The sequence below is a fragment of the Carcharodon carcharias genome, chromosome 3 (genome assembly GCF_017639515.1).
Source record: "Carcharodon carcharias isolate sCarCar2 chromosome 3, sCarCar2.pri, whole genome shotgun sequence".
NCBI lineage: Eukaryota > Metazoa > Chordata > Chondrichthyes > Lamniformes > Lamnidae > Carcharodon > Carcharodon carcharias.
Window position 1 is genome coordinate 148,383,690 of NC_054469.1, and position 16,073 is coordinate 148,399,762.

General features: G+C 38.7%; 1 protein-coding gene across 3 annotated transcripts in view; it reads right to left on the reverse strand.

The window, feature by feature from the left end:
- hibadhb (3-hydroxyisobutyrate dehydrogenase b) overlaps positions 1–16,073 on the reverse strand; it is a 170,650-nt gene that overhangs the window by 79,445 nt on the left and 75,132 nt on the right. For all 3 annotated transcript variants that reach the window (XM_041184714.1, XM_041184713.1, XM_041184715.1), the window contains exons 5-6: positions 4,115–4,248; positions 3,444–3,520 (exon numbers count right to left, since the gene is read on the reverse strand). In XM_041184714.1, coding sequence (XP_041040648.1) covers positions 3,444–3,520; positions 4,115–4,248 — 211 coding nt within the window. The remainder of the gene's footprint in view (positions 1–3,443; positions 3,521–4,114; positions 4,249–16,073) is intronic.

Sequence of the window (16,073 nt, forward strand, 5' to 3'; positions counted from 1 at the left end):
TTTGCTTGTTACATCTTGCCAACCCAAAAATGGCCCATTGTTAGTTAACCAATCCTCTGTCCATGCTAATATGTTATACCCCACACCTTGAGCTCTTCATTCCGTAAGATTGGGAGGGGTATGAGCTTAACCTAAAAGTTTAAAATACAGTGTATTTTCTTGAAGATGATGAAAAGCTGGGAATGAGAAAAGGACAATTGGTTCATCCTTCTTGTATGTTAACTTCATCACATTGTAGTTTTATTCTGAGCAAGCCTAAAAATGTCTTCCATTTTTTCCAGCTAAAAACGTTATATAAATGTCACATGACATTACACAGAAGTGCAATAATATAAAAACAGGTGCTGAGCCAAAGGAGGAAATTCTAAGAGGGACAGAACATTTAGCCAGGGCACAGATTTAAGGAAAAGCTTAATGGCAAATTAGGAGGTGGAGATATTGAGAGGTTTAGGGTGAGAATTCCAGAGGTTAGGGTCTAGACGACAAAAGGCATGGCTCCCAATGGTGGAGTGAAGAGAGTCAGGGATTCATAAAAGGTCTGGTGTTAGAGGAATGCAGAGTTCTCAAAGGGTTCTAGGTAGAGAAGGATATAGAGTTAGTGAAGGGTGAGGCCACTGAAGGCATTTAAAACACAAATAACTATTTAAAAGTTTAGGTACTGGGAGACTGACAACCAATGTGGGTCAGCACGGACAGGAGTGACTTTGTGCAGGATTGGATACAGGTGGCTAAATTTTAGATGAGCTGAAGTTCATGGAGTTTGGAGAATAAAAAAATGACCAGAGTTGTATGAAATTGCAGATGAGAAAGGAAGTGGTCTTTATGACAGGATATAGGGTTCAGCTCAGGATCAAATAGAAGATCGAAAATTCAAGCCATCTGGCTCAACCAGAGAGTGAGAGTGGGGAGGGTGATGGAATTGATGACAATAATATGGAATTAGTTGCAGGGACCAAAGCCAATAATTTTCTGAGACCAATATTTAACTGGAGGAACTATAGCCAAGTAATTCGGAACTGGATGCCAGACAACCCTGACAACAAAACTTTGATAAGGGGATCAAAGGAGTGCTGGAGAGACAGAGCTAGATGTCATCAGTGTACACCCTGACCCATGACTTTGCAAGGTGTCACCAAGGGATAGCACATAGATAAGGAAGGGGAAGATGAGGCTAAGGATACTTCCTTGGGGGAAGGCATTGCTGGAGATGCTTTGACTATGGTTAGATAAGTAAAAGTGAATATAATCAAAGGCAGTCAGCCATGTTACGATCTCCATAGAGACCATTAACTTTAAAAACAGTTGATAGCTGAAAAGATGACAAGATTTCACGATTTAAGACTTTTACTGTAAAAGAGAGTAAAGGTACTATTAACTGAACACTTTTTTGTTGGCAGCTTATACTTTAAGTTACACAACAGAACTTTCCCCTTTTACTCTTAAGACAAACAATCCACTTCACGGGTAAAATTTACACTGTCTCTTAAGTAGCCATTCAATTTTCCCAGGCCCAATCTGAAAAGATACTTAGCTCCTGAAGGTTTTCTTCTATTCCTTTCCGAGCCTGTTAACTTTTAACCCCAGAACTGTCTTTCACGGCGAGGGCTCTTCCTGGAGCCTCTCCCTCTAGCACAAGCCAGGTGAATCTTCCAGCCTAGTTTCAAATTCTCATGAATTGGGTCTCATCAATCTGAGTGCCTGCTCCCATTCACATTCCTACATGGTGAATTACAGTGACCTTCAGCCTCCCCTTCTCCCAGGTCCTGGCAGATTGCCTGTGCCTGAGTGTTTCAGGGAAATATTAGAAACCCTTCCCCTCTCAAAGCCCATCTCCATGGCAACATGAAGCACAGGGACCTTGTATCCAGGTAGAAATGCTGATTAACAATCAAGACCCCAACACTCTTTTATATTGGAAGTAAATGGGCAGTTTAAAGCACAACTGTTTACAATCTGGCATTCTAAACACCTTCCTGGGATTTTGGAGATGAGCAATCTAACCACTATAAGCACAGATGCTGCTGCCATTATCTCCAAGTGTGAGCAGCAAGACAACCTGGGCTTCCCTTTAATCTTTAAAAGCCATGTCGCCCAGGCCTGTTGTTAGGCAGACTTCATAGCAGGTCACATGTACCCCCCCTCCCCCTCCCCCCCTTTCATTTTACCCTAAATCAAACACAGTCCCAAAACATGACAATCTGTTACAACTGTGTCAAAGCAAGGGACACATTAGGACAATGAGGAGCAATGCATCATGGTCAGAAATTATGCTCTTTGTAACTTTGATTAGGGTCATTTAAATGTCGTGTCAGGGTTGGAAATCTGGTTGGAGAAATTCAAACATGTAGTTGTAATTAAGATGGGTACAATTATGGGAGGTTTTTTTTCAAACTTTTGAATTTTAAATTTACATTAGAATTTGAATATTTTCAGATTGGAATTAATCTAATTCCAAGAATTATGATCATTTGGTGAAACAGATACTTTCATCTGTCTAGCATTTTATGTATAATTTTTTTTACATTCAAGAATTTCAGAAAGAAAAAGGTGGTTGGCAATGGAATGACAGTTTGCGAGGGTTGAGAGTGGGTATTTTGAAGTGGGATGATAATAACAGTTTTGTAGAGAAAAGGGCAGTACCTGAGGAGAGGGAACCATTTACATTGTCAGCTGGTTTGGGGCCAGGAAGCGAAGTTGGTGTTCAGCAGGTTAGTGGAAAGGGGTTAAAGGAGCAGTGATGAGTCTCATGGACAGGATGAGCTTGGAGGTAGCATTAGGAGAAATAAAGGGGTTCAGGGATAGGACAGCAACAGAAAGGGGCCAACCAACAGAGACAGTGAAAAGATGGTTTTAATCTTAAAGACAAAGCCCAGGAGCTCATCACACTTATTATTGGAGGCAAGGGCAGGGCAAGAGGGACTGAGCAGGGTGATTAGAAGTGGACAAAAGCTGCCAATAGCTATCGGTGCTTTCTAGAATATTCTGAACCGGAGTAGTCTTGGCAGAGAAGGGAAAGGCCTGGTAATACTTGATGTGGTCCAACCTAGTCTGGCAATGTATGGTCGAAACAGCTGTGTCCCAGATATGTTCAAGTGTGCATTCCTTGGGCTTGAGAGGGTAAAATGTTTAAAGGTGAGAATCAGAATTATAAGGGTAGATATAGAGAAACTATTTCCTCTGGTGTCAGTATCCAGAACAGGGGGCACAATCCCAAAATCAGAGCCAGGCCAATCAGGATGAAAAATCAGGAAACATTTTTGACACAAAGGGTAAAAGGCTGGTGGCGTGGGTCAACTGAAATTTTAAGACTGAAATCCATATATTTTTGTTAGGTGAGGGTATGAAAAGATATGATTCAAAGGCACATTTAACCAAATAACTCTAGCAAAGCAAATATGAGAAGGAAAGAGCGAGTAAAGCAAAAACAAAAATAACGAACAAACCTGATTCCCAGATTCATTGTTTCAGCAGTTCCAATCATACTAATAGCTAGAAGCATGTTGTTACAGATCTTTGCTGCCTGTAAACGAAGGTCACAATGGATGAAAGTGGTAAATAACTTTAAAATGATGTGTGCACTTAAATACCAAAAAAACAAATTCCTGCAACGATTCAAAATGTTGTCAGGAAATTTAAAATGAGCTGACCTGGAAGTATCTTAACCTTCAGTTACTCCTGAAACAACCAGCTCGATTTACAGTTATAAACCTCCCAACTTTGAGTGAGAAATTTCACTTCACTAACAGTGCAAAATGGGTAAATTAGAAGGCCGTTTTACACCCTACCCAATTATCGACTCTATTGATTTCTAGAAAATAAAATTGGATGGAGTGTAAAGCAGGTTGCTGATTCGCTGTTATTCATTTTGTGCTACCGCCAAATTCAAACTACATCACCCCCTCAAGTCTCTTCTGAGATGGGCAGCACATGCTGTATATTATTGACACTTATTAATTTAGCAACCCCATTTAGCTATAATCTCCATGCTTTACATTTACATTTATTAACACTTACAAAAAAAACCTACTCAAAGTGAGATTCTGACACTAGGGAGTATTTAACTTGATCAGATGACGTGGTTACATACTCAAATCCAATTTCTCCTTTTCATTACCTGTCCAGTTCCAACCTCTCCACAGTAAACCACATTGGTTCCCATGCAGCTCAGCAATTCTTTGGCTGCATTAAATTCTCCTTCCAATCCCCCGACCATGAACGTGAGGTTGCCAGCCCGTGCAGCCCCGACACCTGAAAGAGTCACATAACCATTGATATTAAAAGATTTGTAATTTTTTTTCCTTCATCCCTTCAACATGCCTTATCTAAAAACAAGCACAATAATTACACAAGCATAGTCAAAGCTTGCGAACAGAATTCGATTAATCATAGGCCAAGTTTTTATTCTGGACCAGGGATTGATAAATAGCTTCATAGTGTCATTTATTAGACCTGAACTAATGCTGACAACACTCCTCAGCTGGTTAATCTTTCGACAGCTGCAGTTTTTCAGTTGTATAAACACTTATGTTAGATGAAGGAATAATACATTAATACAGGCAAAATGTAATTTGGGAAATGGTTGATAAATCTTTAGTAACAAATCCTTACAAAAATATTCTATACATCAATTCCCTCACCAGCTCAAATGTGAAGGAAGGTATTTTTGTTAAAAATCAAATCTGTGCATCTTATAAGGTCTCTTAGTAGTGAACGCAATTCAGGTCGCAGGTAATGCAATATAAAAATTACCTTGAATGTCTGTTCATCAAATATCTAGCCTTCTAATAAAAAAATCTGCAGCTCATTTCAAGCATGAATAGTTTAGTCCTCTCTTCTCTTTCAAACCTCAATCATTAATACAGCTCTTTAAAAGCTAACACCAACCTTTCACTGGTCTAATGGGTTCAGTTCAATCCCCATTTTACAACAGCAGGTTCTGGTTAGTATGAAGCTGTCTGAATTTTGCCTGCTTCTTATTTTAGGTCCTTATTGTAGTTAAAGAAGAAATAAAAGCTCAAGTAAGCTCTTAAGGATTTTATACACACTTCTTACTTGAAGTGCTAGACGGATGAAAGTACGTTTCACCAAATGATGACAATTCTTGGAATTCGATTAATTCCAATCTGAAAATGTTGATTTCAAATTCCACCGACAGTGAAAATGTATTTAGCAAATATATTTCAGCTGTTTTTGTAATGGATACATCAGGTGCAAAGTAAAGTGATGCAGAAGTGACACTTAGTATGCAATGTCTGCACTGCTGTCTTCAAAAGGTAATCAGACACAATCATTTTCTACAGATGCAGCTTCACTAGGGGCTGCTGTCACTGGAGCCATTTACGACTTGTTATGGTGTCTCTATTGTTTACCAATGACATTTTCTGAAAGGGAGACAGCTGGGATGGAAGGCTGATAGCAAAAGAACAATATAATCCTGTGAAGGTAATCAACAAACTTGTGTGTGTTAATTAACTTTACACTTTATCATGTTCAATTAGTTTTCTTTTCTGCCAAAGATAAGCATGCACAATTGGTTTAAGACCATGCCATGTTTTATTTGTAACCAGTTTCTGGTGTCGTTCCCATTTCTGTGTTTGACAGTTCTCCAGAGGCTTCATATGCACAGATGTATGACTCTGTGTATGCCTTAGCCAATCTAAATCAGTTTAAAATACACCTCTTTATTTAGGGACTGATTTAAATCTTCATGCCTATTCCCTATATAAGGGAAACTGAATTCTGCAATCCTATTCCACAAGATATTATTGCTATATATTGTTAAAATAATTTACCTATTTCTTTTGTGTCTATCCCTCTACGAGTGTCACTTTGTATTCATACTACATTGCATCTGTTTATGCACTCTGCTTATTAATATTTTATCTTTTTGATTATATTTCATGGGTGATCATTTTCTGATCGAGTCTCAAAAGGTATCAGCTCTCTGCACCCGCCCAAACCAACTCCCCCCACCCCCCACCATTGATCATCTCTCACTTAGTTATAGTTAGAAAATTATAGTAAAATAAAGTCAAATTAACTTAGTTTCGCATAACACAGCTATACGACTAGTCCCCTCTAGTTGCCAGTCAGCGGACTGTCTTCAGTTTCTTGCAATCAGGGTGAAGGTTCAGGTCCTAAAGTCTGATCCTGTGGTTGAGGATGTATTTGGCATCACCATATTTAGTTCTTTTTAATTATGCATCTTTTAAATATATGTGCATAACCTTGTACTGTGCAATTTATTTTTCCCACTTTAGATTCAATCTGTGGTAGTTTCAAGAAAATTAGATCCAGAATCAGTGCATCAGCATCTTGCTTCTCTGAATGAACCAAAAACATGAAAATAAAAAAAATGTTGGGCCTTTGAGAATTCACCCTTATTACAAACACATGCAACTTGTAAAGACAAACAGTACAGTTTAAAGTTAATTGTGGTAAAAATAGGGCAGAATTTTAAATGCCAAAGGGAGGACGTAGTCAGGTGTGGGTGGGGGGGTTCAAAGTTCCGAAAAACATCAGTGGTCAGAAACCCAAGGTGATCCTGCTCACTTCCAGGTTTAACCAGGGCACGTTTGGGGGTGAATGGGAAACCCATGTGGAGCTGTTACATCATTTAAATATTTAATGAATCAATTATTTGAGTCTTTAAACCTGAATTCTAGCTTTAGCAGCTAGTGCACAGGTTTCATGAGCTGCGTAGAACTTGCCAGGGTGAACAAGGCAAGAGCACAGCGGGGAGCTATGGATCATTGAAGCCGATGGTCTTAAAAGCCTTAAAACAGTGGAACTGCATAGATGCCAGCCTTGCCTATGTGAAAGGCGTGTGCTCACAGCACTTGTTCTGAGAATGTGCCTTCACTGCTTCACAGGCGATTTCCAAATGTTTGGAGTCATTTCACCTAACTTGGACTTTTCTTACCTTGATCTGATCATCTTTGCTGTCAGTTTTCACTCTAATTTGGGAGCAGCTTATGTGGCTTGACCTTGAATCTCTGAAGATGAACAAGAGGAGATGGACCAGCAACATCAACAGCACTAGCAGCAGCACTGGCTGCCTTCTCCTCAGTCACATTTCACTCCACAAGACAGACAGGATCAACACAGAGCTCCAGAAGGAGATGATCACCCAATATTGGGTCTATCAGCAGAGGATCAGCTTTCTGGACATGTATGAGCAGCAGTGCCTCTTAAGGATCAGGCTTTCACAACAACTTGTTGCTGACACTTGCAGCCTCCTTCACAGTGGACCTGGTGGGCATACATTCCCAGTAGCTGTCAAGGTGACTATCACTGAAGGTCCCTACCACCCACCTTTCCAACCCTCATTCTCAGTTTCTCCCTGTAGTTCTGCATGCTCTTCTACTAAGGGGAGAAAGCAGAGTTACACGTGAGAAATGGATTCTGCAGAAGGGTGCAATGAGAACATTTGAGGATGGTGACTGTGAGACATGGGTGTACAATGCTAAAAGATGAGGGTGACTGAGTATTGGTTGCTTAGATTTGGAGATGAAGAGATGTCTGGAGAGGGTTGAATGGACCTGCAGTTTTGGTCTGAGGGATGCTGTACACAGCATGAGTCGTCATCATGCCCGCAGCATTCAGAGATTGGATCTCATCGAAACGCATAAAATTCTGACAGGGTTTGACCGACTGGATGCAGGGATGATGCTTCCTCTGGCTGGGGGGATCCAGAACAAGGGGTGACAGTTTCAGGATGCAGGCAATTTAGGACTGAGATAAGGAAAAACTTCTTCCCTCAGATGGTGGTGAACCTGTGCAATTCTCTACCACAGAAAGCTGTGGAGGTCAAGTTACTGAATATATTTAAGAAGGAAATGGATTATTGGACTCTAAAGGCGTCAAGGGGTATGGGAAGAGAGCGGGAGTATGACGTTGAGATAGAGGATCAGCCATGATCATACTGAATGGCAGAGCAGGTTCGAAGGCCTAATGTTTCTATGGTCAGGAAACTTAGAAACAGGGTGCTCATGCCGTGGCTGCAAGCAGGTTTACATGAATAACGTTACATCTGGGAAAGATCTTGTTGTCCAATTTCCTCAACTTTAAGAAAATACTTTTCTTTCAGACTGAAAAATGCTACGCTATAAGGTTTATAATATATCTAGTCTCAATGCACACTAGACAAATGTTTTGATAATATCAAACTGGAAAGGGAAGTTGAATATGGGGAGGCAGCCAAGAGCTACAAAATAAGTTAAATAAAATATGTATGTTAATAATGAAATATAATGTGGACAAGTGGAAATGATTACACCCATCACTGGGTCAAAATCCTGGAACTCCCCACCTAGCAGCACTGTGTATCTATGCCACACAGACTGCAGTGCTTCAAGGCAGCAGCTCATCCATGTGCTCGCTGACCTTCCATGGCTCCGGGATAACACTTCAATTTGTAAATTCTCATCTATGTTTTCAAATCACTTCATGGCCTTGCCCCTCCCTACCGTTGTTATCTCCTCCAGCCCCACAATCCTCCAAGATATCTGCACAACTCTCACACTGGCCTTATTTATCTCAATTTTAATCACTCCATCGGTGGCCCTGCCTTCAGCTTCCTCAGTCCTAAACTCTTGAATTCACTCCCTAAACCTCTGCACCTCTCTCTTTCCCTTTAACATGCTTCTTAAAATCTACCTCTTTGATCACACCTTTGGTCATCTGCCCTAATGTTACCATGTGACTCAGCGTCAAAATCTGCTTTATAATGCTGCTATGAAGCATCATGGGATTTTTATTAGTTAAAGGTTCGATATAAACACAAGTTTTGTTGCTGGTGTTATTGTTGTCGTCACCAAGTCAAAGAAAGTCATTTCAGCTCTCGCCAGAGTCGTAAGACTGTCAGGGGGCTGGGCTATGAGGAAAAGACTGGAGAAACTTGAGCTATTTAAGTCTTGAAAGAAGCCAACCAAGGAGAGACCTTTTAGAGGCAGGAAGAATAGTAAATGTGTTACAGAAGACAAGTCCAAGACATTACTTCAAATTAAATTATTATGCAGGAGCGTAAGGAATAAGCTCAAAGTAGCAAAAGGCAAATTTACTACCAATGTCAAGATATCACTTTATACAAAGAATGAACAGTATTTAAAAAGATATCTGGATAGAATATTGGAGGCAGCAAGGTATTTGAGGAGATGGGACCTGTATTTTGTTTTCATGAACACAGTCTGATTCTCAAATTCTATGCAACATCCATATATCGTGCAATCTTGTAAGAAATGTGCAAGATGGTGGATTGCTATAGTGTCAGGCCCAGTGCAAAAAACAAGGAATTAACAATACATCCCAGGAGCCATTGTATGCCCCAAACAGCCTGAATAAGGCTCCTTGGGTTGATTAACTACATGTGAAGAGGTTTTATATTGCTAATACTGACCACACACCCTTCTTCTTCTGAATCTTGAACCACCAGAACAACCACCACACATATTTTATGCACAATATGCTGTTTATCACAGGCATGTTGCCTGTGTAGCCATTTGCATCTACAAATGGTGGTTGAAGAGTTAAACTAATGAGAGTGCATGCATAATGTAACCAGGCTAGCACACGTGAGATAAAATTTTAAGAATTGCTGATGCTGGGAATTTGAAACAAAATCAGAAAATGCTGGAAAAACTCAGCAGGTCGGACAGCATCTGTGGAGAGAGAAACAGAGTTAATGTTTCAAGTCCGTATGACCCTTCTTCAGATCTGCTGAGTTTTTCCAGCATTTTCTATTTTTGGTTCAGAGAATACTGGAATTACACAAGATTTAATGGGCCACTTTGCTGCAGCAATTGGACTATTAGTTAGACTTGCCCTTGCACTGTTCACCTCAACACATTTTTACGGAACAATGTGTTGAAAAAGTGAGTTGAGAATGGTACAGCAAGGGAAGCAGGTCATCTGGAACTTGAGAAAAAAAATTAGATTGAGATTTTAAAAAATCTGTTGTCTTTTTTCTCTAATTTGACAATCTTAAAATATAAAATTAATTCCTTCAAGAAAGAGTCTCCATACTTGTCAATTCTCAGTGTCCCAAGTGGTTGATTGTTAATTATTGCCAATCACATTGCCAAAAGAGTATGTATGCCCCAAATGACTAAATTGAATATTCTTGTGAGGTTAGTTTGATCTACTGCCCAAATACAGCAACTTCAGGGCATGCAATGTGTTTCAGTGGTGAATCAAGCAGCAAAATTGTTTTCGCAAAGCTAATGACAGAGTTGCACAACTCAGGCAGCAGCTTTTGGATATTTGACATTTAACTGCATATTTGCTCCTTGCCTCAATCTGCTGTATCACTTACACGTAAATAATGGTAAGGGCAATTAGCCTCACCATTATTTTGACAACAAAATCTGGCCCAACATGCTGCCAGCTGGATTATACTCAAGACACAAGTAGGTCTTCTGCTTTCCTCTGAACATGAAGGTCATTGTAGAGTCACACAGATCCTGTAAGATGTAAGCATCTACCCATGGACAATGGTGTATTGAGATAAAAAAACAAAAAACTGGGGATGCTGGAAATCCAAAACAAAAACAGAATTACCTGGAAAAACTCAGCAGGTGTGGCAGCATCGGCGAAGAAAAAAAAACGAAACATCAACTTTTTTCTTCTCCGCCGATGCTGCCAGACCTGCTGAGTTTTTCCAGGTAATGGTGTATTGAGGTTTGGAGAAGACCAGAGGACCTAGTGGATGCACAAGGATAACATGGTTAAAGAAGTTAGGCAATTTTATTGAATGCACCTCAATGAGTATACTAATTCTATGGATGAAAAGTTACAAATGGAAAATGGCACAGATTTGCAAATTAACTTCTCTTCCCTTCTTGAGATCACCTGGACGTTAATCAAATTCAAAACAAGTGGGAGAAGAAATGGAGGCAGCAGGAAGGAAAAACTCAAAACTTGTTAGGATTAAAATTGGTCAAATTTTTAAAAGAACTAAGGTCTATCATAGGATCCCACAAAAGCTTTTTAATGGAATATTTATCAGAAAAACAATGAGAAGCGCAAAAAGAAATGCAAATTAAAACAAATAATATTTTGCGAAAATGCTGTCAGCCCTATAGTTGGAAGCAGTGTCTCTGCTGCATTTACAAAGTTGGGCCTATTGGCAGCAACACTTCACTCCTCTGGTAGCCCCACTTCAGGGACTTAAAAACAATCTATGTGGTTCAATGCAGCACTGAGGGAGTGCTGCATTGTTGGAGATGAAATGTCAAATCAAAGTCCAGTATGTCTGTTCAAGGGATCATAGAAGGTCCCTTGGAATTATTTGAAGCAAGTCAGTAGAATTTTTGGAGTGCCTTGGCTAATATTTATTATACTACTACTACTACTTGCATTTAGATATGCCCTTCACGCATGAAAGCATGCCAAGATGTTTCACAGAGGCTTAATCAAAATAAACGGACACTGAACCAAACGGAGAGGAGATACAGAGGGGTAACAAAAAGCTTGGACAGAAAGGGTTTTTAGGGAAGATCTAAAAGGAGACAAATGTGGAGAGGCAAAGACAGGTCATTCAACATCTCCACTGATCATTTATCACACTGCTTTCTGTGTGTGCAAATTGGCTGTTGCATTTGTAAAACAACAGTAGCGTCACTTCAAAAGCGATTCATTAGCTGTAAATGTGACGTCCTGAGGATATGAAAGTCGTTATATAAATAGAAATTCCTCCTATGTGTTCCACTGGATTTTGTTTCCACTTCATGACAATCTTGAGTACCGATCCTTGAGCAATCAAGTATATGGTATCTTGAACAGTACTTTTCAATAAAAAAATTAATACTTTGACATTTTTAGAAATAATTATACACAGGCCTCAATCTTTCACATGCAGATTCAATGAGGCTTTTTTAATTGATTTTATTTTTTCTTCCAATAGCATTTTATATAAGATATGAATTTGGCATTGAAGCAAAGACTTCTCACTGACAACAGGAGTGAAATGAATTAAATGGAGATGGCACAGACAAGAGCTATATGCTGTAAGATAGTTATAATTGATGAAGGATGAATTAGAAAAGTAATTTCCCCCCACATGCATACATATTCATGACTCAGGTATATTGTTTATGGAAAGTAACAGATGAAAGAAAGTGCAAGGAGGGTTTTTTTTGGTAGGGAGGGGGTGTTTGGTGGAATTCACTGTTGCAGTACAATTGTATCAATGTAAAACTTAACTTTATTGATCTTTTAAAGTTAATTAATCTAAAGCTATTTAAAATCCCTACTATACATTAAGTAACTCAAGATAGCATGAAGCCAATATTATAATGAAGATGCAAACTATACTAGATTTACTTCTGCCTTCTTTTCAGAAATGAACTACATGTTAGATGTTTGAAACAAAAACAGAACTACCTGGAAAAACTCAGCAGGTCTGGCAGCATCGGTGGAGAAGAAAAGAGTTGACGTTTCGAGTCCTTCGACAGAGTCATGAGGACTCGAAACGTCAACTCTTTTCTTCTCCACCGATGCTGCCAGACCTGCTGAGTTTTTCCAGGTAATTCTGTTTTTGTTTTGGATTTCCAGCATCCGCAGTTTTTTTGTTTTTATCTCTATGTTAGATGTTTGGTCTTTTTTTCTTTAGTCATCACCCTTTCTGGGGTTCTGAAGAATACAGTACACAGTAGGTGATTTCAGATATAAACATAAAAACCATATGTTCATATACTATTCGATGCTTAAAACCACTTTGGTCAATTTTATTAATACATATTTTGTAAGGACAGTATTACTCATTTAAAACACAATAGCCTTTTCACTGCTAAGAGCAACACCAAATGGCTTACCCAAAAATAAAACAAAAAATTAAAACTGCAATAAAAGTAATTTCTCTGTTGGAAGCAGAAAATCAGTCAGTCGATAGATGCATTCATTATTACTGAGTGGCCTTTACTAGTTAGCTGCAACACAGTCCAGAGCTGGCAGCTGTTGCAATTGTGGCCTTGGTTCATTATTTGCCCATAATGACCATCAAACACCAGTCAAAGTCAGATCAGAACAACTGTCAGCAGGACTTTTAATTAGCCTGGGTTTGAATTCTGATAACTATCAGAATGGCATGCTAACATAGCAACATAGAGCTTGGGAACAGAAAAAGACAGAAGGTAAGAAAAGCATGGAAAAGCCAAACTGGGTCTTTTTGACTAAACAGACAGAATCAAGAGGGGAAGAAAAGTTAATTATTACCCATAATCAGCAATTATGATTTGGCAAGAGAGCTTTCTTTAATGAACTGCTCTAATGATGAAGAACCAACATCTACTGAAATATAATAGCACATTAGCATAACTGTGTATGCAAAATACATAGATGTGCTGCCACAACCTACTTGTCATTGAATGATTAAGCACGAATTCATAATTAGAAAAATCCACAGTGTAATTTATTGCCCTCTCAGATGTTTCTGGTTCATTAATAGGCTACAACTGAACAATGACCTCTAGTGGGCTACAGTTTCCTAATTCTTCCGCTTCTCTCAAACAAGAATAAACTGAAAAAGGCTCCTTGCTTGGTTGTAAAAGCAATTTAAAATTCACAAATTAACAAATTATAGTTCTAACACTTCTTCAGAGATATTAATAATTTGTCCATCAAAACAGTGTTAAGTGTTTTATGCCAATTTATCCTACAACAATTTATACGATGAATTCAATTTTTTCCTCATTTCTATTTAAATAGAAATTTCAGATTGTTCCACACTAGCTTGATTCAAAAATGGAACACTACACTGTTAGATAGCTTGTGCGTAACAGCAAAATATTGTAACATAAATATTGCATTATATTTGATTGGAATAGAGAGAAAGAACATAGACACAACTCAACATATACAAAGTTTGCCCTTCTCCTCCGTGGGCTGAATATTTCTTTTTATGTTTCACCTGGCAAGAAGGGGGTGGCATAGTCCTGGTCTGATTGCTCTACATGTAATTAATACCATTCTATAATGAGTAGGCAGGAGGCACACATATGTAAGATCATGAAGCTCATTTTCTCTTTCTCTACGCACACACAACCCCCACCTCATCACAAGAGACGTGAATGTCTTGTATATATACACATACATATGTATATTTATAAAAAAAAACACCCAGTCAGGACAGAGAATCAATTGAAGCTTGCCTCTTGGATTGTAAATCCAAGCTCTAACATTAATAATTAGGCTATTCTTGACGCAATGTAGGTTTAGTTAAACGCTATCACCATTGCTGCACAAAAAATTAGAGCACATGTTCATCTGGGAATCAGTACCAAAACAATGGAGGTAAAGCATTATGTATGGTAGAATTTGCTCTGCATTTTCACAGGCTTAGACAAGCTAACAAATGAAGAATACTGATTTAAAAAAACACTTTCCAATGGATACTCAAAGTAAAAACATCTCAATTGAGCCAGGAGGAGAGCATAAACCTGCTACTCAGTAGACATGGTTGTCTCCAGGAAATATGTTTCAGGAAAGAAAACAAAAAAAATTAAGTGGACTACCCCCACCAAAAAAAAAGGCAGGCCTTGAGGTTGTTGGACTCCCGTAATATATGTGGCACCAAAACCTGGGATACAATTGCATGGAACAAAAACTTTTTGATTACTGAAGTTGTTACAAGTTCTAAAATATGCAACTTCTAAAACATGCATTTGCTCAGAATCAGCACTTCATTGTGGTAAACCTGACAATGACAATAAGACAAAATTATATGATACAGAAAACCGCTACATTTGAACTATTCTAATAAAATTAAAATTACAGTCTTACCAGCTGTACCCCAATCCAATGCAGAAGTGAAAGCCAGTCTTTACTTTATTGCCCAACTAACATAAACAACTGAATAAAATTACAGGAATACACCAGGATAAGGGCATTTATTTCTTCATTTTAGAAAACTTCATCTAAAACCAAATTTAAAAAAAATCCCTCCCCATGTGGAATTTCTTCAACCCCTTGAAGGCTGGCATCTGATGCTGAGCAATGGCTTCAACATCACCACCAACCCCCACTGGCAAAAACATGATCGGCGTCAAATTTTACATACTCATCAATGTGAATAGTACAAAGGTGACCCCACAATTGGTCATTTGTCAGCCTATCAAAACAAAAAAAAAAAAATAGCAGTGTTATAGGATATTTGGGTCTGATGGATCCGCATAGCAGTCCTGGCCTGGAATTTCCGTTTAGCTAAAAGATGGTTCAGGAGAGAAAATGGGGAAACGTGGCAGCCAAGAATATTCTTTTTCTGCTGCTATGCATCTATTTTCTAATGTGTTAAGTAGATTTTTCACAAAGTGTACATACATATTCATTTTTATATGATGTAAATCAAATAATTGCTACATTGGATATCTTTTGTGAAGTCCTAAACTTCTAAGGATTAACTAGTTTCCTTCTAGTTTTATTACAGTTCATAATGTCTGTAGCACAGCGAGACAAAGACTAAAGGAAGCTCATGGAAGTGTAAAATCAGGTGTTGTGTGTAAAAGGATAGTAGGTTAAGCATCAATAAACTCAGTTTCTGAAAAAAATTAAGCACTTTAAAAAAAATCAGTAGCTTTAAGAGGCTGTCCTATGCAGTAGAACAAGTAGCTTCCTGCCACACCAGAGAACAGTTCTGATGTCATTATGAAGTGCCTATGACCCCCAGCAAGAAATATTATTTGGATCCATGTTACTAAACCTGACCTGTAGCACTAATTGCTCCATTAGTAGAATGCCTAACAGCGTGTGAACAGCCAGGTTTTTCCACCCATATTTTTTCCCCCTTTTCTCTTGGAGGAGTCCCAACTGTTGCCATGTATAAAAAAATGAAAACAATCATATTGTTATTTTGTTTAAGGAAGCAGCTAGATATCTAACAGCAAGTTAGGAAAACAGCGATTTTCATATGTTTAAATGGCTCAAAATATTAAGAAATGGGCGTTTCTGGTTCATATACCCAGTTTCTTGGCAAAAGCAAGTTTTAAAGCTCTCCTAATGACTCTCAGTAGTGAATTGTTATGCTGTGCTGGTCATCCCTGCTGGCTTCGCTCACTGACAACTGGCTTGAAGAGAAAGTC